Below are 24,801 nucleotides of genomic sequence, written 5' to 3'. Positions count from 1 at the left end.
CAACGGAAATATTGGTATGGTCATTTTTAATTACTTGGTCGGTCTCGATTCAAAATTCGGTATGGTAATACCCACTAAAATATTTTAAGCCGTCTTTTGCACAACGAATTGTTCACCTCACTAGTAAGTGAGCACAATTTGAAAACTTGAGTCGAAGTTGACGTCGCGACTGAGATCCAGGAATCAGAAGTTCCACGTGCGACTGAGTTGGCCGAGATAAGGTATGGCAATGACATCCAATACATATTTGTGAAAAACATGTATCAATCTGACAAGTTGATTGTCTCATTGGGAGTACTGCACTCTACCGGGCGCACTTTTTCAGACTAATTAGAGTGAAAAAGAGTGCCATACCCTAACCCTAAACCCTAACCCTAAGGATCGTAGAGGGAGCAGCGAGGGCTGCGCCCGGTAAAGTGCATTCTGGCCGTCTCATTAAAGCATTTTTTGTGATGGCATGGTCAGCGCTCTTCAGATTATGATACAAAATCACAAGGGCAGAATTTGTTTCAAATCACTTTCGTCTAGCTGTTCTCCCAGGGGTGTAGATGAAAGAATGAACAATCGTAACTAAGATACCTTTATATAACTCATTTTTTCAATTTTCCGGCCAGTATAGTTGTTATTACACCATTGTGACAGTGTGTTTAATGTATATCTTTTCCTAAGTACACGTGGGAGATTCCTTCAGACACATGGGCAAGAGTTTGGGGATAAAGTGATAAATACTTGTCAATGTCATCTCAGACATCTAGGGTAAGCTTGAGGCACTCGGGACAAGGACTGCTCCAGCATTGGGTTGGGAGCAGAGACCATATACTAGATTATATGGTCTCGGTTGGGAGGTAGAGATGCACAGATAAGAGAGAAAGTGATCTAGCATTGGTTGGGAGGTAGAGATCTACTGATAAGAGAGAGGAAGTGAGAGTGAAAGACTGTGTACACGTGTGTGAGAGCCAGACGTGAACACAGCTACTTTGGGAAGAATGACCCATGTGCCTCACCATATGCATACTGACAGTAAGTAAATGGAATTGAACTGGATACACTGTTGTGTTTTCATTTCTTACTGTGGATGGAGAGAAATGCCTCCCCACTAGGACACACCATAAAAAGTATATGTGTGTTACAAACGCCTTTCTTGTGTATACATATTCTCACAAGGCAGTATTTTGTTTAAACCATATGGTCCTGGGTTATCATGTGAATTCTTTTCAACAGGTCAGTAACTCAGTTATACAACTGCAAGTCTATTTTTGATGAATCATCATTCTGCTCAGTTGATGGTTCACATTTTTTGGATGGTTGACAAGATGGTAATGTATTTTGTCAAAGCACCGTTGAACTTTGAGTTAATAATCATTATGATCACTTTAAGTGCTTATCAATAGTTTTCAGCATGTATACTTTTGCAATAAGACGAAATGACTTTGCAGACTCTAACATTGGTCCTTTGTCCAAAATTTTCTTAAAGAAATTTGTTTGAATTGAAATGGTAATCTCATGATATGTGTGGCATTGTGTTACATAATATTTTCCTCAACTGGAAATGAGTATTTAGAGCAGTTTATAAGTAGTGAAAACATTATCAACAATCATCACCATGATCACTGTTCATATTTTGTTTTGGTATATTTATTGACATATGTTTATTTCCATTTTGTATTAAAACCAGATGGATCGTGTGATTGTTCTGGTGGATATGGACTGTTTCTATGTACAAGTGGAGCAGAGACTGAACCCTACTTTGAAGAATAAGCCATGTGCCGTGGTGCAGTACAAGACCTGGAAAGGAGGAGGGTAGGTAGTTGAATATGTCACATGCAGTATTGTATTGGTCTATGTAGTAGAAAGAGAAACAGAATTCTTTCATTTTGTAAGTATTTCTAATATGGGTTTAAAACCCATGAAGATCTGGGTTAGAATTGGTCTTCAGCAACCCATGCAACTTGTCAGGTGATCAGGCTTGCTGACTTAGTTGACACGTCATCGTGTCCCAATTGTTTAGATCGATGTTGATGTTGTTAATCAATGGATTGTCTCGTCCAGGCTCGATTATTTACAGACCACCGCCACATAGCTGGAACATTGCTGAGTGTGGCGTTAAACTTAAACAACAAACAAAACATGGGTTTAAATTTAAACATGGTATAAGCAAGACAAACAACATGTTTGGTTGTAGACCTTCCATTGTTTTTTATGAACAGGTTGATGTTTTGGTAATTTCTTTTGCACATGTGAGTGGTAGTAAAGCTATACTGACTCCAGCTCAATTTGTGCTGCATTATTGATTGCAGGACCAAAGAAAATTTACTGTCATAAAAGTTTGACAATTTAAGTATATCTGTGGGAAAGCAAATATTTAAGATCCATATGCACCAGGCAACTAATTAGTTTTAGAACCTTTGTAACCCAGTTTGTAACAACATCTGTCATTGCTTTGATACATAGTGATATATTCATGAAAAGCTTGGATCATATTGTCTTCTACAATTCATTAAGTTATAATTAACGATAGATTTCACAGTTAAGATTTCATGGACTTCAGCTACCGGACCCAGACTTGTCACTCTTTGTTATTGTGATTTTTTTCAATAAAAGGATCATTGCTGTGGGATACGAGGCCCGTGCATTTGGTGTGAAGCGGAACATGATGGGTGATGATGCAAAGAAGCTGTGTCCAGATATCATGTTTGCTCGTGTCCCAGAAGTGCGGGGGAAAGCTGACCTCACCAAGTAGGTGGAGGGGTACTTCCTTGGATCAACGTTGCTTCACTAATTTGAAAATGAATGATTATAACATGTATAAATTTGGGAAGGTTGTTGAATATTATCATGATTTCACGAAAACTAAAAAATCTTTCACCAATTCATAGTCTCAATATCTATTTGACTTTTTAAAGTTGAAAATGGAATGAACATCCTGCTGACCGCTGCAGGTATCGCGGAGCCGGAGCTGAGGTGATCCAGGTGTTCAGCCAGTTCAGTCAGTGTGTGGAGAGAGCCAGTATAGACGAAGCCTATGTTGACCTCACACAGGAAGTAGATGCCAGAATGAGGCTGATGGAAGGATCCAAGGTGGTGGAGAGCCAGTTGGAGCATACTTACATCATTGGATGGGAGAAACCTAAATCCCAGTTGACTGATGGGGAGCATGATCAAGATAACCATGGTAACATGATTGAAATTTTGTTTCAGTTTAGTTTTATGAGTATCTCAGATGTCTGTGATTATTGGGATATTTCCTGACCTCTAAATAATCCTTTTAGGACAGACATTCATCTTGCAGTAAGAAATGTAACAGTTGCAGTTGTTACATGAACTTGTATCTCTTCCTAAATTGATATTCTATTCCTGCATATTTCTGTCTCTTTCTTGTATGCCATTTTTCTGTATTGTCATTGCTTTTCTAAAATATTGTAGTTTTATATATAGAAATGTATGTATAGTAATAAGAGATGCTTTTCTGAGTGGGGAACAAAACAGTGTGAGGGACTAACCCTGGGTGAGGGACTGGGGTAGGTGGTGGGGTTGAGGTGGGGACAAGATGGTGGGGACACACCAAGATGGTTTGGGGTAGGGACAACACAGGGTGAGGACACCAAGGTATGGAGGGGGATGGCGACACCAAAGTTGTGGGCGGAGTTGGGGACAGGGTGAGGAGTAGGGTGGTTGGGTGACAAGAAAAGGACACCTTAGTGTGGAATCACCTTAGTGTGGAGGCGGACTGACACATCGGTCTGGAGATGGTGGGGTGGTGGACAAGACAGGGCAAGGGACTGATCATGTTATATTTATGCTTTTAGGTCGTGTTGAAAATGATGAGAGGAGAGGAGGTACGCGTGACTGGCTGGGCATGTTATATGATGGCGGAGACCTGGAGGTGTCCAACCAGAGACTGACTGTTGGAGCTGTGATCGTGGAGGAGATGAGGGCTGCTGTGTACAGGCTGGCAGACCAAGGCTTGGGTGTTGTGGGGACATGTTCTGCTGGCATCGCTCACAACAAGGTGATGTGGGTTTATGTGGGTTTTGGGGGAGGGATATGTTTTACATGATCTGCTGGCATCGCTCACAATAATGTGTGTGTTTTTAAGGCATCGCTTACAATAAGTGTGTGTGTGTGTTGGGGGGAAAGAGGGAGGTGGGGACAGACTTCACATGCACTGCTGCCATCACTCACCACAAGGGGTGTTTGTTTGTCTTGGGTAACAGGTATGAAGACAGGCTTATTGTGCCCTGTAGGAATCGCTCACAACAAAGTAGTTTTACTGAGTGGTAACACAGCAGTCCTGGTTTGATGTGTGAAACCTCTTTCTGACATCCCCCACCGCTTTATTGGTGGAAAATTCTGTTGTTCAGCTGGAATTGGTGATAACTAGATGCTTGAATCATGGGTGAGGTAGAACAATTTATTGCAAGTAATGGATACCACTTTCAATCTTGTTATAACTGGGGAACTACTCTGAGTGAAAGATCTTGCCCAGTGTTCACATAATGACACCAGGTGTGTGTTTCTTGGCAGATGTTGGCCAAGTTATCCTGTGGATTACACAAGCCCAACAAGCAGACCATCCTCCCTCACAGCTCCGTGGAAGGACTCTTCAGTACGCTCCCCCTCAAGAAAGTGTAAGTAGCACTGGAACAGTGGCTGTGTCTTGGGAAGTGTAGGATTATTTTAGTGACCATGGTAACATGTAGGGGCATGCCAGCTTTATCTATTTGTTTTGTTGTTTTTTAGATAATTTCAGAGGACTGCGCTAAGTCTTATTTCTTTGGTACATTGCTGTAACCATAGCAGCCACTATCCTTAAACATGACTTATGGCAGTCATAGAAGTAAGGTTGGGGCCCCAGTTTTCAGAGTTTGTAGTTAGTCCATCTTGAACAAAACAAAAATGGTGACAGTGTTCACATCCTCAAAAGTGCAATAAAACGTCCAGCTAGCCTACCAAATGCTGACAGTGGTGTAACAGAAGTACAGTTCAAAGTGGTGTACAGCTCGCTTGTTTTGTTTGCAGGCGCCACTTGGGGGGTAAGCTGGGGGAGACGCTGATGCAGCAGCTAGGTGTGGAGAACATGGGGGACCTGTGTCGCTTCTCTGAGAGGGAGCTGCAGCAGATCGCAGGGGACAAGACAGGGTGAGAGACTGAACTAACACCTCATTTTGGATGGGTTGTGAGAGGAGTGACACCTTGGTGTTGAAGGGATGGGGTGGGGACTGACACCTTGGTGGAAGGTGAGGGAATGACACCTGGGTGTGGGAGGAATGGGGTGGGGACTGACACCTTGGTGGAAGGTGAGGGAATGACACCTTGGTGTGGAAGGAATGGGCTTTTGACTGACACATCAGGGTAAAAGGGTAGGGTGAGGGATTGACACCTTGGTGTGGAAGGAATGGGGTTTGGACTGACACATCAGGGTAAAAGGGGTAGGGTGAGGGACTGACACCTTGGTGTGGAAGGAATGGGCTTTGACTGACACATCAGGGTAAAAGGGATAGGGTGAGGGACTGACACCTTGGTGTGGAAGGAATGGGCTTTGGACTGACACATCAGGGTAAAAGGGATAGGGTGAGGGACTGACACCTTAGTGTGGAAGGAATGGCCTTTTGACTGACACATCAGGGTAAAAGGGTAGGGTGAGGGACTGACACCTTGGTGTGGAAGGAATGGGCTTTTGACTGACACACCAGGGTAAAAGGGATAGGGTGAGGACTGACACCTTGGTGTGGAAGGAATGGGCTTTGACTGACACATCAGGGTAAAAAAGGGTAGGGTGAGGACTGACACCTTAGTGTGGAAGGAATGGGGTTTGGACTGACACATCAGGGTAAAAGGGATAGGGTGAGTGACTGACACCTTGGTGTGGAAGGAATGGGCTTTTGACTGACACATCAGGGTAAAAGGGATAGGGTGAGGGACTGACACCTTGGTGTGGAAGGAATGGCCTTTTGACTGACACATCAGGGTAAAAGGGATAGGGTGAGGGACTGACACCTTGGTGTGGAAGGAATGGGGTTTGGACTGACACATCAGGGTAAAAGGGGTAGGGTGAGGGACTGACACCTTGGTGTGGAAGGAATGGTGTTGAGTACATCATTATTCTATTTTCATATTATGCATCACAAGACTGATAACTGAGTATGTCCTGTGTTGTAGGGCGTGGTTGTATGACATGTGTCGAGGGTATGAGTACGAGCCGGTGTCTGCCAGACAACTGGCCAAGTCCATAGGGTGCAGTAAAAACTTCCCAGGAAAAACCTGTTTGGACACAAGAGAAAAGGTAGGCACCATCCAGAGTTACATTGTGATGAGACATATTATCAAGAACTGTATCACTTAAGGCTTTCTTCCTTCATTAAGCTGACATGCTTCAATATTACTGGAATGCAATTCAGAGCAGCATTAAACCCAACTCTCTCCTTTGTTAAGTCTTTTGTTCAGCAATATTTTGACAGTAAAACCCTTCCTGTTGCCTTGTCATTTCTTGATGTCGAAGCCTTGTCATGCCTTGACATGTATTGTTCCTAGTCACTTGGGGCGGGTGGGGTAGCCTAGTGGTTAAAGCGTTTGCTCGTCATGCCGAAGGCCCGGGTTCGATTCCTTACATGGGTACAATGTGTGAAGCCCATTTCTGGTATCCCCATGCCGTGATATTGCTGGAATATTGCTAAAAGCGGCATAAAACTAAACTCACTCACTCCTAGTCACATATTAAACTGGTTTTAGTTCAGTAGTTTCAGTTATCCTGCTATTTTCCACAGGTTAACTTTTGGCTGTCTGAACTTGCAAAGGAGGTGGAGGAGAGACTGGTGAAGGACAGAGAAAGTGTAAGTCATAATCTTCTGTCTTCATGCCCTTAGTAGATACCAGAGATAGGAACAAAGTGGACTCCAAGAAGGATATACTGTTGGTTTATTATGTTGATGGGCATTTTTAGTTGGTTGCATGTCTTGGCCATGCCAGGATCTGCTGACCCTGGGTTTTAGTCCACATTTACCATACTGTAGGCAATGACTTCATGACTGTGACAGGCATTTAATACAATCACTTCTTGCAGCATCATGTCAACTGGTATCACTGAAGTAAGGTATTATAATCTGACTATTGTCTGCAGAACAAACGTGTGGCTAAAACGTTGACTGTTACTGTGCGCTACGTCGGGAACCCGTCGTCAGTGTCGGCTTCTAGATCGTGTGGCATCATCAAGTATGAAGCTAAGAAGTTTGCAGACGATGCCTTCTCTCTCATACAGAGGCTCAACACATACAAGCCACACCAGAAGGCATGGTGAGTTGACTGGCTGGCTCCCAATTGGGAAGTGCTTGTGTGGAAATATTTCTCACACTTGGGAGCTTATTTGGTGCAAAAGATAATGAAGTCATTCTCTTAGTCACTGAATTATTTTTTTAGGGAGCTATTGTTCTATAGTCTGTCGTGACAGGGCCCTTGGCTGGTTTAGGTACAAATTTAATTCTTGTTGTTATTGTGACTCGTCCAATCTCTTTTACTGACAATTTTAGGCATCAATAATAAAGATTCACATGAAGGCTGCACGATTTCTGATTCACTAGAAACTAGTGTTGGGAATTGGTTGAAATCTCACAATTGATGATTGCTTCATTACCAACGAACAATCATCGAAAAAAATTGGTTAGCATCATTTTTCAGATGTTCCTATCCAGGTTGTTATTCCAGATACGTATAACATGATGCTACTTACTACTTTAAAGTGATGACTATCGTCATATGAGTGAAATATTCTCAAGCACGAGAAAATGTGATCGATTGCTTGGTCGTTTGGTCACTGCGACCAATCTTCGATTATTTCAATTAATCGGAACACCGCTACTAGAAACACTAGCCATTCACTCAGTTTGAGCATTCCAGCTGAAAAAAATCGATAATGGTTAAACCAGAATTCCCTTTGCCTTTGATTTTGATTTAATGTCTATTAAGATCCATGGTCCCGTTTTGAGTCTTAATGTTTTGATGTGATTTTTTATAGAAAAACAGTATAAACTGGAAGAATTTTAAAATGACATGGCTTAGTATTTTGTTTTCAGGGCACCTGCTATTCTGACGCTTGGCCTGTCAGCCAGTAAGTTCACTGAGAACAAGGGGAGTGGAGGAAACAGCATCTCTCATCTGTTTGCCGCAGCGGCATCACAAACACCCAAACTATCTCAAGTGTCTACGGACACCTCGGACACTGATACTAATGTCCTCAGTCAGAGTGTTCAGGCTGTGAGGAAACCCAAACGAGGAAGCATTGAGACGTTCTTCCAAAATCATACTAGGAATGGTGCTTTAAGTAATTCCACGACAGAACATGTTGAAAGTGTTTCAGACAGTGACTCAACTGCAGAAGCTGAAATTACGGAGAAGAAAAAAGCTAAGGGTTTTTTTGCTTCCAAAACTGCAGCAAGAAAGATAAGAAATATGAACACAGGAAGTGTATCTGAAACTGAAGATGCAGATTCGAATTTGTCCATGCCAGGTGGTAATGAACCGAGACAGGCGGACATTGTGATGTGTGCCTCTGACAGCCGATCTAATAATGATGTTGAGATGAGTGTTGACCACCTCCCAGTGGAGTCTTTGTACGAGGATTCTGGGCTGACTGGTGAAGACTCCTGTGATGTTGATGGCAACAACTCTGATCATAATTTGACTGTCACTTCAGGGCTGATTCATCACAGACAAGACAGTATTGTAATTCCACTGTCAGAGAATTATGATGCTCCTGAAGTAGGGCCAATTATTAATTTGACTGACACCCCTGAATTGATTCATCAAAGGCAAGACAGTAATATGATTCCACCATCAGAGAATTGTGATGCTTCTGAAGTGGGGACTGTAGCTCACCTGGACGATGATGATCTGATGCAGTGTGATAAATGTGGTAAAACTCTCCCCATCTGGGAAATGCCAGAACACACTGACTACCACTTTGCTCTGGAGCTACAGAACTCTACCCAGAATGCAGTGGTAATTCCTCAAACTTCTGTGTCAAATCAAGTCAAGCGGAAGTCTTCTCCGGACAAACGTGGAATGAAAAACAAAAAAGCAAAGGTCGAGAAAGGGAGAGGTACCAGCATGAATCTGTTAACATTTTTCAGGAAACAGTGATTCTTGTCTGTTAGTGAAGAGAGGCAGCTTGGGTTGTATAATCCTTAGGGAGTTGAGAATGAAATTTCAGTACACGCTGGTCCACTGATGGTTAATAATGCATGATAATCATCATGGAAATAGTGCCGTCTGATGTATTCATCATCATTTCTGTTGTATATATAAACTGTCTTATTCCAGCTAGCTTGGCTGCTGCTGTGGAGGAATCAGAACATTATCCAGATTATGTTAGATAATTGTTGTGTGGCTGTGATATTCTTAGGAAACTAGTTTCCTTGGTAATGGTCAGACCATCCTGATCCAAGGCCAGTCAAGTATGGTATGAAGAATATGAATTATGCCATGCTTACCATGCCACTGCTTCCTTCATAACATGCTATGCAGTGACAATATCAAAGTGATATAATCACTTGCTAGAACCAAATGAATCTTTGAGGCAGGGGTGTGTGTTTTTTGGGAGTGTAAGTCATATATACCATGTTCTCTGGCTTACATTGATAACGTTCTGTAGAATGATGATAATGTTCAAATACACAAGCAGAAGATAAAACATTTGAAAAAACACTAACCAGAGTCGATAGCTTCAATACCCTTTATTATAGTGACAATGTATACCCTGATGAGATGCTTTTGTGCTATCATCATGATCATGCTAATGAAATCGGCCTCTCACAATTTCATGTGTGTAGACCCTTGTTTTTTCTTATTTAGTAGGCCAAGTTGAAAATCAGACATCACAAGGAGAAATTTTACGTTTGCTTCACCTTTTAAAAGATGAGAAGTTCCTATTAAGCAAAGTGAATATCAAGATGAAAAAGAGTCATTTAACATGTTTACGGCTACAGTCTGTATGAAAGTACTACCTGATTCCATATGTGATGGTGTGATAAGTTGTCCATTTTCTGTGGACAAATGACCAAAGTATTTGAATAATTTCATGATTTGGGGTTTAATCATGTTAATTAATGGAACAGTTTACTTAAAATCACTTAGGTGAGATCAGTTGTAAAAAGAGTAACTGAAAGGGTCAATGTTATGGCTTTGTGCTCCAACCGAGCTATTTAACTTGACTCTTTACACTGGGGAGAGCAGTCTGATGATACCAAGCTTATACTGAGGGATGAACACAACTGTATATATTTCATATTCACTGTAACTAATACATGCTTTCATAAGGTTAACATATATGGATGAAGAATTCCTATTTTACAAGAGTGACATTTTGGTGCAGGTTCTAAAACCTTCGTCAACCGCATGTATTGTCACTTCATTTTAAAAGAACAGGACAACAGTAACAAAGTTTTCTGTCTGCAACTTCAGATAAGTAAAAAGTCATGCTTCAAGGTATTTTACTTCACACAAGTCTTCCTTATGAAAACTAACAAGCTCTATTGGTTTTCAAATGATAACCTGGCCTTGACAGCTTCAGCACGTAAGTCACCACAAAGACTAGTATATTCAGCCCTGGTCATGTTGTCTACTTTAAGACACTGCATATGTATCTTGAGTAGCTCTTGCTGCAAGTCTTAACTGGCGGGAGTCATTCATAGGTGGCTCTTGCTGCAAGTCTTAACTGGGGGGAGTCTCTTGCTGCAAGTTTTAACTTGGGGGAGTCTCTTGTTGCAAGTCTTAACTGGGGGGGAGTCTCTTGCTGCAAGTTTTAACTTGGGGGAGTCTCTTGCTGGAAGTCTTCATTCATGGATGGCTCTTGCTGCAAGTCTTCATTAGCAGCTCTTGCTGCAAGTCTTGAATTGCGGGCAGCTTTTTCACTTCAATGTCAAAGGGTAAGATTGGAATTTACTTGTAGAACTTACAGTAAATGTCCAACAACCCTTTTCCTTCATGTTTTTAAAGTTCTCTCATTTGATAAGCATATGTGAAAATAATTAAAAAACCGACAATAATCACAACAAAATTCAATCATATTACTTCAGTTATACTCTATGCAAACAATGTAGATAAGATAAGATATTTATTACGCAAACATCCCATACAGAAACGGTGACAATATTCTATAAACTACATAAACAAGATATATAAAGAATCAAAGTAACAAAATATATAATAATACAAATGTGTATAATAGTGGCCTAAGACAATCTAGAGTTCTTTTAGATTTGCTTAAAGTTGTACATATCGTAGCAGATTATTTCTATACTATTTTGTTCATTGTTAATACCTATCTTGTAACTAATGTCTAAAATGTTTAAAACTAAGAGTAGATTTTAATACCTTATTTTATATATGAAGAATTCAGCTAACAACAATATTATATCAAACACATCATCAGTATATACATTTGTTCTCATTCCAAACACAGTAAGTTGCAGGTCCAATTTCATGTTGTGAACATGTTGACATTTATCATTCAATAATTCTAGAAAACATTTCCAAAACGTTTGCACATGTTAACAATACCAAAACAAGTGGGAGATTGTTTCAACCTCACATTGACAAAAGGTACATAAGTTGCTTTCAGCTAAGTTGATCTTAAATAGAAATGAATTAGTTGAGAGAATGCCATGTATAATCCTGAACTGAAACCATTGAAGTTTAGTATCCCTTGTAGTCTTTAAAGGTTTTAAAAATATTTTTTCCCATTCAAGTTCAGCAAGCATACAATCCTCCCACTCATTCATGAATTTTAAGTTAACATCAGATGCAATCAAAACATCATAATAACACTTGGCTCCCCTCTTAACGGACGTCAGTTTTCGATTAACTGTATTACCATCTAACTGCTCAAAAGAAGTACATTATGTAGGATTCATTATCTTTAACTTTGTTTGATAACTCTTAATAGCCATGATAAGACCATTATAATGGAGAAGTGTTCTGAAATTCCTCTAGTTGTAGATATATATGTATATCATTTATAAATATGTTTGTATCAGGACCGTTAATTCCATGCATATTTAGTTTGTTGAGCAACAGATTTCTGGCGACTGTGTCGAAGGCATTTTTGAAATTGATGAAACAAGTATAGATATTCTTCCGTTTACATTATATTTATCAATTATCAACAAAGATATTATCAAAGGTTCTAAAGCCCTTGCAAAATCCAGATTGGCATGGATCTAAGAGGTTGTTTTCTTCTAGATGTTTGATGAGTCTGTTATTTAGAATTTTGCAGTATAACTTACCAAGTCAGTTGCTAATGGCAATACCTCTGTAGTTATTTGGGTCAGTTTTGTTTCATTTCTTTTGAAGTGGTGTGATGACTGATGTTGCCCATATAGGAAAGTGGCCTGATTTAAACATGTCATTGAATAGTTTGCAGAAGTGATCTATTAGTATTATTTCAGGACTGATCGAATTTAGGAATTCATTACTAATATTGTCAAGGCCTTTTGCATTTAAGTTCATTTGTGCAAGTCTTAACATCATTCTCACTGATTTCTGCATTTAAGGGATTGTTGTTACGCTTATTACATTTATCGTGACTTGGTATTTGGGGCCTATTCTAAATAATAAAGTGTGTTAAAATGATTCAGTAGATCTGACGGGTTTGGTCCCACTTGTCCTGTTCGCATATTGGTAGTTTTTATATTATTTAATTCTCACCAGAATGATTTGGGATTAGAGTCGGACAGTTTTGAGAGGACCCGTGAAGGTCCGGGGTAGAATAGGTCTTCAACAACCCATGCCTGCCACAAAAGGCGACTATGTTTGTCGTAAGAGGCGACTAACGGGATCGGGTGGTCAGGCTTGCTGACTTGGTTGACACATGTCATCGGTCCCCAATTGCGCAGATCGATGCTCATGCTGTTGATCACTGGATTATCTGGTCCAGACTCGATTTAATAACAGACCGCCGCCATATAGCTGGAATATTGCTGAGTGCGGCGTAAAACTCAACTCACTTACTCACTCAGTTTTGAGAGTCTATCGAAAAGATCATTTCTAAAAACGTATTGTTTCTTGCGGATGAGTTTTTTATATACTTGTTTTGCATGGAGTGCATCTAATTTTGATTGGACTTAGGTTTCTTGTTGAAGTCTGTATAGTGTTTCCATTGAATGTTTCTCCTGTTGTCCTTCTGTTTAAAATGGTTAACTTACAGTTTATCGTTAATCCAATTAGTGATTCTCCAAAGCAGTTTGTGCATTGATCTAAACTCTTTCTTGGTGTGACACAGTTAGACACAATTTCAATAGGAAGTGGTATGTACTTGGAACAGCCATCAGGTATAAAGTCATCAGTCACGCCAGTACGAGCACCGATGTCTCCTCCTAAAACAGTGTCTCCCAATGTGGAAAATTTCACTATTTCCTCAGCAAGGGTGTCAAATGGATTAGTGTCTATTTTGGACCAGAGAGATAATCCTTCCGGAGGAATGTACACCACACACAGATATATATCACGTTTAGATTTTGTGATAGCTTTGTCAAGTTTTATCCAAAATGAAAACACATTGCTTGATGTCAGCTTTATGAATCCTTTTAGTTCTTGTTTGTAGAGGAATGCTATTCCTCCTCTACTGCATCCAATTTGTTTCTGTCTTGACACACTCAGTGTATTGTATCCAGACAGGTTAAAGGGAGTGTCCTGTTCCATGTTTCACACAGGCCAGTCAAGTCATATTGTCTGAGACATTTCTCTATGGCTTGGTATTTGGAGTCACAAACCCCTTGCACATTCCAGTATGAACTATTGATATTGGTTGACAACCATATTCACATATTATGGAGCACAACCTGAGCACAAATTTGGAGGAAGAAACAAAAATGGAAACTAAACAAAGTTGATAATGAATACATATATTCAGTTGCAGGTTCCAGCAGAGTAGGTATATGGCTGTCGTAATACAATATTTACAATTCTTGCTGTGAAATAATTCTCTAAATTACATATGTAATATTTGTAACATATATTAATTACGACATATTACCTTCTTAAGAGAATAATACATTGCAGTATTTTGTGCTGTACTAATGCCAATACCTACCTGTATAGCTACTTTCCGAAAACTTGTTCAAACTGTTCGTAGATATCCTAGCAAGTGGTAGCATTTGGTGTCGAGCAGCAGCATCCACAGCCTCCAAATGTTTGTCGTCAGTCGAGTAAGAAGTTGTATTGCTAAATCATATCGTTGGGAAGTTTTGTGAAAGACAGAGGAGGCGGAAAACGTAGAGAATCTGGTGTGTTGCCAAGCTGAAAACCACCTTCTGCAGAAGTTACAAGCCAGATTCTTTGGTAATTTGGTTCCAGTTTCATTGCAAATCCCTTTTGACAAATATTGATGGGACAAGTACAGATGTTGATACAACACTAGATACAACACTAGATCCAAAATAATACAACCACGAATTTCGTCATTATAATCTTCATGGTCAAATGCAAACACACTGCCCACATGGGGTAGCAATCACCGTCAGCCTTAACAGTTACTGGGAAAAGAGGTGAAGGATGAGGAACATCACTGGGACAGATCTCCAGAGTATCAAGGTCTACTTCATGAGCCATCCATTACATACCTGTCACAGCCCTGTACATTATACCTCAAGTGAGAATCAATGGTCAAGCATTTATCTTTCAGCTCAGAGAACATTTTGCAAGATGACAGCTGCTTGAGAAGTTCTTGAAAATACAGGGTCCTCTCATCTCGAGAGGTTTCCATACTTGTCTCAATCTGGCACACATCATCATTTTGATTTGTTTCTGTTTTATCCGGATCTTGCTTCCTTTCCTTAGCAATGGTAGATTCTGTATCTCTATCCGCTTCCCTGTCGTCTTTTTGCATTTTTCTCTGATAGGGCTCATCTCCCTTCTCAGTTTTCCTCTTGAGACTTGTAAATGTAAACATCTGGGTGCTGTGATCACAAGGATACTACATGTACAACTCACTTCCCTGTAGTATATTGTACCTTTAACATGAGAGGACTTGATGGATTTTCATGGTGCCTGGTACAGGCTGAAGCTTCTGAACTTGGACGGTTGCATTTTTTTCATGGACTTTCATTGATCAAATACAAATTGACATCTGTTCCAGCCTTTTGGAGTTCATTAACTCATTAAGGCCGAGAGCAGCATATATTGGGCAAATTAACTCGCTCCTCACAGCGAGTGACGTGTTTATGGGGCAGGTAATTGGCAGTTTCTCACAGCGAGAGCCACATTGTCAACAGAAAGCACCTCTTATTCAGAGAGAGACGCACATGTGTGTTGTACTTTTAAAAATCACACGGTACCTATTATTTCAACCTATTTAGTAGTACTGAGCAAATATTAGCCTTTCTTGCAAGAGATGCTACCTTTAGTGTCAATCAGAAGAAGTATTTAAAGTGTTTTGATAGCAATTGCTAATCATTATCATAGGCTTGTACAGCATTTGGCAAATGAACACATGTCGGCGAGAAAGGGGATTATGATGTTTTTACAGAGGTAAGTGTCTGGTATTCTTCATACTAAAATACTTGGTATGCACATTGATTGAATTAGATGTAATGGTTTAGAGGTTACTGAAGATTATATTTTCTTCAACTTCCTAAATAGGAAACAATATATGAATTTCAAGGACATACAAAGAATTCAAACACAATAGAATAGTTTGAATTTATATTTTAGGTATTATTACGTTGTCATGTTTCATATAATGAAACATAATGTATAAACACAAATAATTAAACATCCAAGCTCGAATAGATTAGACATAATTTAACTTGCTATCGCTTTGTTTTACGTATTGAAAAACACTAAAATGAGGACAAATAAACTCGCCAAAGTGTCTATCTACTCCTATTTGTCTTATGTGTATATTTCATAAATCTTTACCAGTGTGTATGTTTACAATACACAAGCTGTAACATGACCGTCTGCTGGCAAGTTTCACTAAGCACCTAGCTCCTACTAATTTAGAAGTGTCCGCAAATGTAAATGTGGGTGCGAGATAGACAATTTGACAAGATGGACATATCCCAATTTGTGCGCTTGTTTACGAGGTACCTTAACAGTGATTGGAATGACAGCTTGTGATCTGGGAGGAATAGTAACTGTGGTAGAAACATGAGTAGTAAAAATCTTGGCCTGGGGTCATATTAAAGGAGTTTCAGTTATGCCATTTTGAATTTTTAGAATATGAGCATGAAAGTCTATGGTAGCAGATTGATCTTGTAAGAAGTTTAAACCTAATATTGCTGGTTGATTTGACTTTGAGAGGATATGAAACTTTTGTACCAAAAGTAAATTTCCAACAGCAAAGGGTACAAAAGCATGACCTAACACTTGAATAGCATGACCTCCGACACCATACACATTAGTTAGTTCTGATCTTTGAAGTGGGCATTGAGATGAAAGTTTAGCCTTCCGATAGAGAGTGTCGGTAAGTGTACTAATTGAAGCACCAGAATCAACCAAAGCTTGAACACTGTGTGAGATTTTGACATTGACTTGAGTTTGAGATCTTACATCTGACACTGATGTTTGAAAAATAGAATTTTGAGGTTTTGATACATGTAACCTGTCACCAACAGAGCTTGAGCAGATCTGCAGACTGATCTTATATGCCCTATGCGCCCACAAGTATAGCACTGTCTGCGCAGTGCGGGACATTGAGATTTGGAATGATTGTACTTACCGCAGCGTGTACAAGCAGGATGTGGCCTGGAGATGGTGATCTGGCCCGAGGTCGGGTGGCCATAGTGTTCACCTGTGTGTTCACTAGAGTGGTGAGCCTTTCCATCTGCGCCTGAAGCGTCGCCAATGACGAGGAAAGACCGTTCGTTGTCTCTGACATGGGAAGGACATTCTCGGGCCAATCGTGCAGCTTCAATGACGTCCTTCAGTGTCTTGGGAGATGTCATGCTTACGGCTGACTGTAGTGATGGCCTGAGACCCATCAAGATGACCTGGCCGAATCGGTCGAGGCGTCTGGCTAAACTCGTGATTTCTGCCACGAAATCATCGACGGATTGGGCTGGTCCTGTTTCGATAGGTGGAACCGCTGAAGCAATTTTATGTCAGTGGAAGCTGTGTCACTGTATCTGTTAAACTCTTGTGGCAGACCGTCATACGACGTCAGTGCCTTTTCCCTTAGTAGCAAGGGAAATGCGTTGCATTTTTCTTGATCGATCTATCTCTTTAATTTGGAAAAACGCTCGAAGCGCTGAAACAAAAATTGTCCAGTTTGTTCAGTTCCAGACCAAGGAGGAGGTGTTAAATTGTTGGAAAACTTATGATCGTCTACAGGTGGTGTATTGTCTTCGGGTGCCTGAGCCATGGTCGGTTGAGGTTTCTGCATGGGTTCCAGTGTCCGTGGGCTTCGACTTCATGTTACAGGACCGGCATTAGATGGTTGGGACACCTTGTCCTTGGAAGCCATGAGCCCCGCATTTCCACCACTTATCGTATCATTATAAATACGACAACACAGTGATGTAGCTTCTTCGTTCGGACCTCCCGGGATATCCCTCGCCGCTGACCTTCCCGGGTCATCAGCCGGTCATCCCGGGACTCCAGGGAGCTCAGCTTAGCTCAGCCTCCCCGGCAAGTACATACATTAATATAATCTGTCTAGTTTACACATGCACTAAGTTCTTAATTCTACGTTGGCTACTTTGTTACACTATGTTTCATTTACAACATTTATACTCAGCACACTAACATGTATCTATAACCATTAATAATTCATATATCTATAATATTATCTATAACATAACATCACTACGATATTTCTTACAAAGCAGCTCTTACGGTCAGCTCATCTTCTCAACTCATGACCACAGTGCAAAGAAGTTCATCACCGTCTTGGTTCCTTTTACAAGAAGAATTTCTAATTTGTTATCTATTATTTCATGGAAACAAGTTTTGTCTTCTGACATTTTCAGTACCTCTTCTTTCTTCAATAATTGTATGCATAATGTCCTCTGCTTTGTGCCCAGACTTACAAGGTTCCTTAATTCTGCTTTTAGTTGTTTTCTGGGTTCTATGAAACTTTTTCGATTTTCCATTACTTTGAACCTTTACGGTTATTTAATATTCTTGGTGGTCCAAATAATATTGTTCTTATGGGGCATTGTACTGGTCCAAATAAATCAGCAAGTCTTATTACCACTCTGTGTAAGTTGGGACAAGAGGCATTTTCCTTTATTTGACTGTCAGATTTGTGTTTCTTCAGGCCAAAGTGTCACCAAACCTCAGATGCTCAGGACATCAACCAGTCCCTAAAATGCATGTGTTAACATCCTAGTTTTGTGTTTAAAGGGAAAAACAACACTTTCTGTTCTACACTTTCGACATAGGTCTTCCATGATCCATAGACACCACTTTTTTCATCAGCACCTCTTTCAAATGCTCTGCTTGTACATCGGATAAGTCTGACAGAGCCACTTTCTGATTTTGAGTATTGGTGGTGGCTTCTTCATCTTGGCTAGTACCTTGTTCGGGATGGCCGCTCTGTTTTGAGGAAGGCCGTTGTTCAAACTTCTTCATGGCTGATGCGGACACATCTGCTCATCCAACCAACAAATGCCGCCCACAAAAGAAATCATTCATTCATGAACATGCATTTCTCTCTTCACCTGACATTTCTTCCCATCCTTTGACAATGTGAGGCAACAGTTCAAGTCTATAGGACTAAAGTAATTCATGGAATTTTCATTCTGTTGCTGCCTGATCACTCATTGTGTTTTACATATTTGTCAAAATCTTCTGAGCAGCCTCTGTTGATGATGATCCTTGGTAGGCAGCATCAATGTCACTAATGATTTCTTTAAGGGTGTCCAAAACAGTTGTTGGACTTAATTCATCATTTCCCTTAGGCCAAGAAGATATGAATTCTGACTTTCATCATTGATGGCATAAACCTCAAAGTTTCCTACAAATTTGCCAGCTTCATCAGTGTAAAGGTAAGGTTACTTTGTGAAGAAATCTTTTGCAACTGTTTCAGGACAACACTTGCCTATCTCTGGTGAATCCTGTTGACAGTTGTCCCTATACCATCATAAGTATATCTTAGATGGAATATTGCAGGCTACTATATTAGAGTTAAGATTTTTAAGCAATAAAAGAACACTTTCTTTAGTTGATATTCCATGCCTGAGGGACTTGTGCTCTGGTAAAGAGGAATCTCCATTGTAGAATGTCTGGTACATTTTATCTTTGTTTTCTGTCTGAAGATGTGAACTAGACAACTTGTGACATAGGATATTCCAGTGATGGTAAATTGGCGTCATCATCATCTCTCTTTGAAGACACTTGGTTGTGTTCTTTTTCATCTGCAGCATCCCAATATGTTTGATCTATTACATCATCTCCATATGTTTGATCTATTACAACATCTCCATATGTTTGATCTATTACAACATTTCCATATGTTTGATCTATTACAACATGTCCATATGTTTGATCTATTACAACATCTCCATATGTTTGATCTATTACAACATCTGGAAGCGATGAATTACTATCACTACTCATTCAAGCAAACAATTCTCTTGAGGTGTTCCTGCCTCGGACATGGCTACTGTTTGATGGCTTTTTTGGTGGACTACAGCAGTCATCACTTGACTCTGTGATGATGCTGGGACAGCCATCTATAGTAAGATAGTGATGCAATTTGAACTTGGCTTTCCTCTTTTGTCTTAATACCATATTACTTGATTTAGCAGATGAAGTATTTGAGTCCGTTGATTCTATAGTAATTGGTGATGTCTTTGGTAAGGTTGAATAAGTGTTCATAAGTTCAACACTACAGTCCGTTTGAGTCAAAATGTCTCAATGAATAATTGAATTGCACTCTAACTCAAAAACAAATAATCGTAAATGACTCAAACCAACGCCAAAGTAAATAGGACAAACTTACCATCTCTGCAGAATTTTGTCATAAGTTTTGTCTACAAAATAAAACAATAAATGAACACCATAAGTCAAACCTTAATGTATCAACATAAAAAATGAAATACAAGAACTTTATGGTGATATAAACTAAAGATATATCGATAACAACTCAAACTCATTACACAGTGTTGATGTTTCTCCTTGTGTCAGAATATATAACACTGAGGGCTGGGGCATTGGAAGTGCTGGTATAAACGGTTTGAGTGTATGGAACAGGGTGTTTTCAAGAGTGTTCAAGATAGCATATGGTTTAGGCAGCAGCATCTCCAGAGTTTCTGGCTGGTGCTGATGTAGTCTAGTTGTTCGCTTGGATGCTTGTTTGAAGCTCCTTACCTGATTTGTGTTGACTTTTGAGCTTTCCTCCCTCTTCCTGCTGGCATGTCCGCGTGTACTAACCGGAAATAACTGGATCTCTTGCTATTCTTTTGGACCAGTTGATGAAATCTTCCAATATTTCCTTTTTCCTGCAACAGCTAATGAGTAGGAACACTTATAAAAGCCACCCATCACTGACTCTTCCTATCACAGGATACCTGTCCAGATAAATATACGTGCACAACAGGAAGTTGGTCAGCATTGTTAGAACTTGTGACAAGCCATTTCTTCGCGTTACTTGCTTCCCCAGGTGGTCTGACAATGTCTACTCCACTAGATTTTTCCACAAACGAAACAATGTAGGCTGCGACGAAGGTACATCCGGAGTAGCAGGTCTCTTCTTGGAGGTGGCGGACATCGTCCCACGCCTCTCCCCCGAGGGAAACTCCAGCGGAACACCAGACGGAAGGGGGTCGTCAGACATCAGTTGACTGGTGAGGGACTCCGCTGGTTCACCCATGACTACACCAACCCGTCTTGACCTATCTGCAGCACGTCTAAGGCACAAAGAAGGTATTTATTAAATGCACAAGTAGTTAAATGCTGGCAATTAATGCAGCGCGAGCTGAAAGAACATGGTACCGTGCAGCTAGGGCACAATTGATGAGGGTCAGCAGCAGAGAAACGAAATCTACAATTGGAACAGTTTTTCATGAAAACGTAAACAACTGAACAAACACGGACTAAACCGTGAATAAACAGTGCTAAATACGATTAAATATCAACCCATATTGTAGAAGGATATTAGCTAAACCTCTATAATGTATAATAGAGGGAACTAACTAAGTGATAAAGGGATATTGCCGTATAGGAGACACAGGCGCTCTCACAACCTGCTCACAGGGCGAAGAAGGAGGGAGTGAAGCGTGGGAGAACAGTGGCGCCACTTTTCCCGCCAAAACAGGGATAACTCTGGTGAGTAGTGATGATTTTAAGTCTGTTTTATTGCAGGGAGCTTCAATAAGGAGATACAAGTGTTCCACTAACGTTCGCAAGAGGAAGAAGACAAGCAAATAAGCATGAGTCAGGATAAGGAAACATTGTATTTTATTCTCACCTGTAGCCACTTCAGGTAGAATTGGAACTCCTAGTAGGTCTGCATGAATTCTCTCAGCACCAACCGTAGTCACAACCAGAGGAAACTGCTTTTCCCTTTGATCATTGCTGCCATCAGTTGCAATGGAGAATGGGCCCATTTTCATTGTCAACAATGGAATCTTTTTTCATGTTTGAAAGTTCTTTCACCACTGCAGTCGACTTGCTTCGTCCACATTCGTATTTCCTTGCTATCTTCGAATCTGGAAATGCGCTTTTCACAACACGATTGAACATGTCTGCGGTGGACAGTGGCAAGTTCATTTTTACAAAAAATTCGGTCATAACAGTTTCCGCTCACATAACACACTTTTCATCATCTTCAATCACTTTCGCTGGCATGAAGTGAGTAATTGATGAATTCATTTTTGCCATCTTTTCCTTGACTTTATGGGTATTGCTTCTGAGATGCCTGGTTATGTCAAACTTTCCAGAGTGTCCAATTGAAATGTCAGCTTTACAATATGAAAAATAAGCATACGATTCACCAATGGAGGATCTAGCTATTCCAGGTAGCAAGTTATACTTCTCCAAGTATTTCTGGCTGTATATTGTCTTGGAAACTTCAGACTGCGTCTGGCTGTAGTTTTGCCGCCGATTTCCTAAGCATTAAAAAGTCGGAACCGCTAAACTGGTTCTGTAGAGCAACTGCAGTAAAGTATGGTTACAGCAATCGGAAAGAGGCCATTTTGACTAAATATACAGCAAGAGTGAGTGAGTATGGTTTTACGCCGCTTTTTAGCAATATCACGACGGGGGACACCAGAAATGGGCTTCACACATTGTATCCATGTGGGGAATCGAACCCGGGTCTTCGGCGTGACGAGCGAACGCTTTAACCACTAGGCTACCCCACCGCCCCTATACAGCAAGAGCCTGACGACTTGCATAAGTCTTCAAGGTAATAATTAATCGTTTAAATGAAAATTTCTAAAAACACTATAAATAACAGACTAAGAGACATGTGAAACCCCAGATTTGCACCAGGACACCCATGTTGATATTGATATCAAGATGTCATGGGGCAATGGCCTTATATGGGCAGTCCTGTCAGACACTTTAAAATAATTGCTGCAATGATGCAAATGACCCTTTGGCAGCAAAGTGCCCGATCTGACCTGAAACTCATTCTCATAGCCTCATAGTAGTAGAGATCTGATAGTAGTAGTGTTGTTTACTGGACAATTGTAATGGATCAATGTGGAAACCGAGAGAAGAAAATTCTGAAGAAAGATTTCATTCACATTTTAGTGATAAAACACCAATTAAATCTTGGATATCGGTGATATCTCCAAGAACAATGCATTACCTGTGGAAGTTTCATATCAAATGTGGATTATCTAAGGAAGAAAAGTTTTCAGAGGTAGGGAAAAGAGGGAAACTTGTTTTCTTTTAGAAACACCCATAGGTATTGGTTTGGTATAGTGTGTAGAAAGTGTCATAGAGAAATTCAAGCAATTAACACTAAATTAGAAAGTCTAAAAAGCAAATGTCAGGAAACACTGATGTAATTTTGGAAAATATAGCGTGGTAAAAGAGAAGGGTATGAGGAAAGATGCAGAGGAAACATGAGCTAAGAAACCAACCTCTTTTAGCCTTATGGTCATTATCATCAGAATGGGAAAGGATGATGGTGACAGCATCGAGGGAGGGAGGGAAAATAATTAGATTCAGGGAGACAGACTAGAGTGTTCATTATAAGCACACATAATGGATACCACAGCCCTGTACTGGCTAATAAATTGAAATCCAACCTAATAAAATCCAAGTCTACTTAGCTGTTATCTACAGCAAGAAAACAATGTCACAAGACACAAGAAGACAATGCTTTGTGTACCGGTAATAAAAGATTTCATGAAAACTTTGTTAGTTTGTGAAAACCATCTCTTCCCACAATGTCATGGAAGGGTCAGCGTGTCACAGGCTTGAGATTAACAGATACAAGGAAACAGCCTTCTAAACTGGCAGATATAATTCCTGGAATGTCAACCCCTGCAGTGTGGCAAGTGATATGTTCTTCAGCATGAGGTGCAATCCAAATCATATGTACTGTGGTGTTTCTTGGACAGAATATAACTCTCTTTATAAATCATCATGATCACAGGGCAACATCCAAGGACCTTAGTCTTCCCACAAACATTATTTTCAAAATAGGTATCTGAAAAATGAAGCTGTATCCTCATAGAATTTAAAGTAAGATTTTACAACACATCCTCAGCATTCCAAACTAAATTATCAACAGTCTGAAAACCATGATGCAATCTGGGAGGAACAATTTCAGACCTTACAGCAAATAAGTTCAAACCTTTTTGCCTTGAGTGAGTGAGTGAGTGTAGTTTTACGCCGCACTCAGCAATATTCCAGCTATGTAGCGGCAGTCTGTAAATAATCGTGTCCGGACAAGACAATCGTCAGCCAAGTCAGCGAGCCTGACCACCTGATTCCGTTAGTCGCCTCTTACGAAAATCATGGGTTTTTGCCTTGAGGGCTTTGAAGAAACAGAACAGTTTCAAACTGCCTTTCAGGCTTTGAATATGTTATTTTGTACTGTGTTTGTTGTTTATGTGGCACAATATTCGAACTAGGTGGCAGCAGTCGAGACAATCCAGTGATCAACACCACGAGCATCGATCTATTTAGGAATATATCAACTTTGAAGTTTTGATACAGCAAAATTTGTTAAGTTGAGTTAATGGTCACCTGACATCACTTGTGAATGGAGTATGGGGTAGATTATTGGTAAGACTCCAGCCCGTATCTCCCCTAAATATTAACAATGAGGATAAATTCTTTGAGTGGCATGTTTAGAAGTTGTCTTTCAGTATGTTCAGTTACGATTAAAGAAACATGTTAACACTCATCCTTATCAGATGAGGAATATATATTCAGGTGATATGATTGGACTAGAATGAAATTTAGGGGGGGAGGAGGGGGGATGATTGGCGATCTTTGGCATGTTTATTTGTTTGCTTGTTGTTTAATGCAGCACTCAGCAATATTCCAGCTAGTGCAGTCGTTTAAAACGAATTAAGCCTGGACCTGACAATCTAGCTAGAGATCAACATCATGAACATCAATGAATGGAGTACATTGACACGTGTCTACCAAATCTGCCAGCATGACCACCGATCAGCAGTGGGTAGCTGAGGACCAATTCTAACCCTGATCTTCACGGGTAGATCTTTGACATGACAGACTCTTAGTTTTCTTTGACATTCGTCGTTGGATTTCATTTTGAACTGTCATTGTCTGGGTAAATGCCACTCAAAAAAGTGTCCCTTCATAACATTTCTACGTGGTGAAATGTAACATATTTTTTTTCGGTAAGTGTTCCTCCCGTTCCCCCATCCCAAATAATAATTA

At 40.2% G+C, this 24,801-nt stretch overlaps 1 protein-coding gene across 1 annotated transcript; it reads left to right on the top strand.

Moving 5' to 3' along the window:
• Positions 1–39: 39 nt before the first annotated feature.
• On the top strand, positions 40–9,807 carry LOC124253412 (DNA polymerase eta-like). Its single transcript, XM_046687174.1, has 11 exons — positions 40–221; positions 1,676–1,800; positions 2,602–2,736; positions 2,940–3,172; positions 3,807–4,009; positions 4,525–4,628; positions 5,020–5,139; positions 6,160–6,283; positions 6,765–6,830; positions 7,118–7,290; positions 8,067–9,807. Exons 2-11 carry the CDS (start codon positions 1,676–1,678, stop codon positions 9,130–9,132), a joined length of 2,349 nt encoding a protein of 782 aa, XP_046543130.1. The 5' UTR covers positions 40–221; the 3' UTR covers positions 9,133–9,807.
• Positions 9,808–24,801: the final 14,994 nt, after the last annotated feature.

Source organism: Haliotis rubra, unplaced genomic scaffold (assembly GCF_003918875.1).
Source record: "Haliotis rubra isolate DU_JTF1 unplaced genomic scaffold, ASM391887v1 Scf1141, whole genome shotgun sequence".
NCBI classification, from domain to species: Eukaryota; Metazoa; Mollusca; class Gastropoda; order Lepetellida; family Haliotidae; genus Haliotis; species Haliotis rubra.
This window is presented reverse-complemented; position numbering and strand designations above follow the sequence as displayed.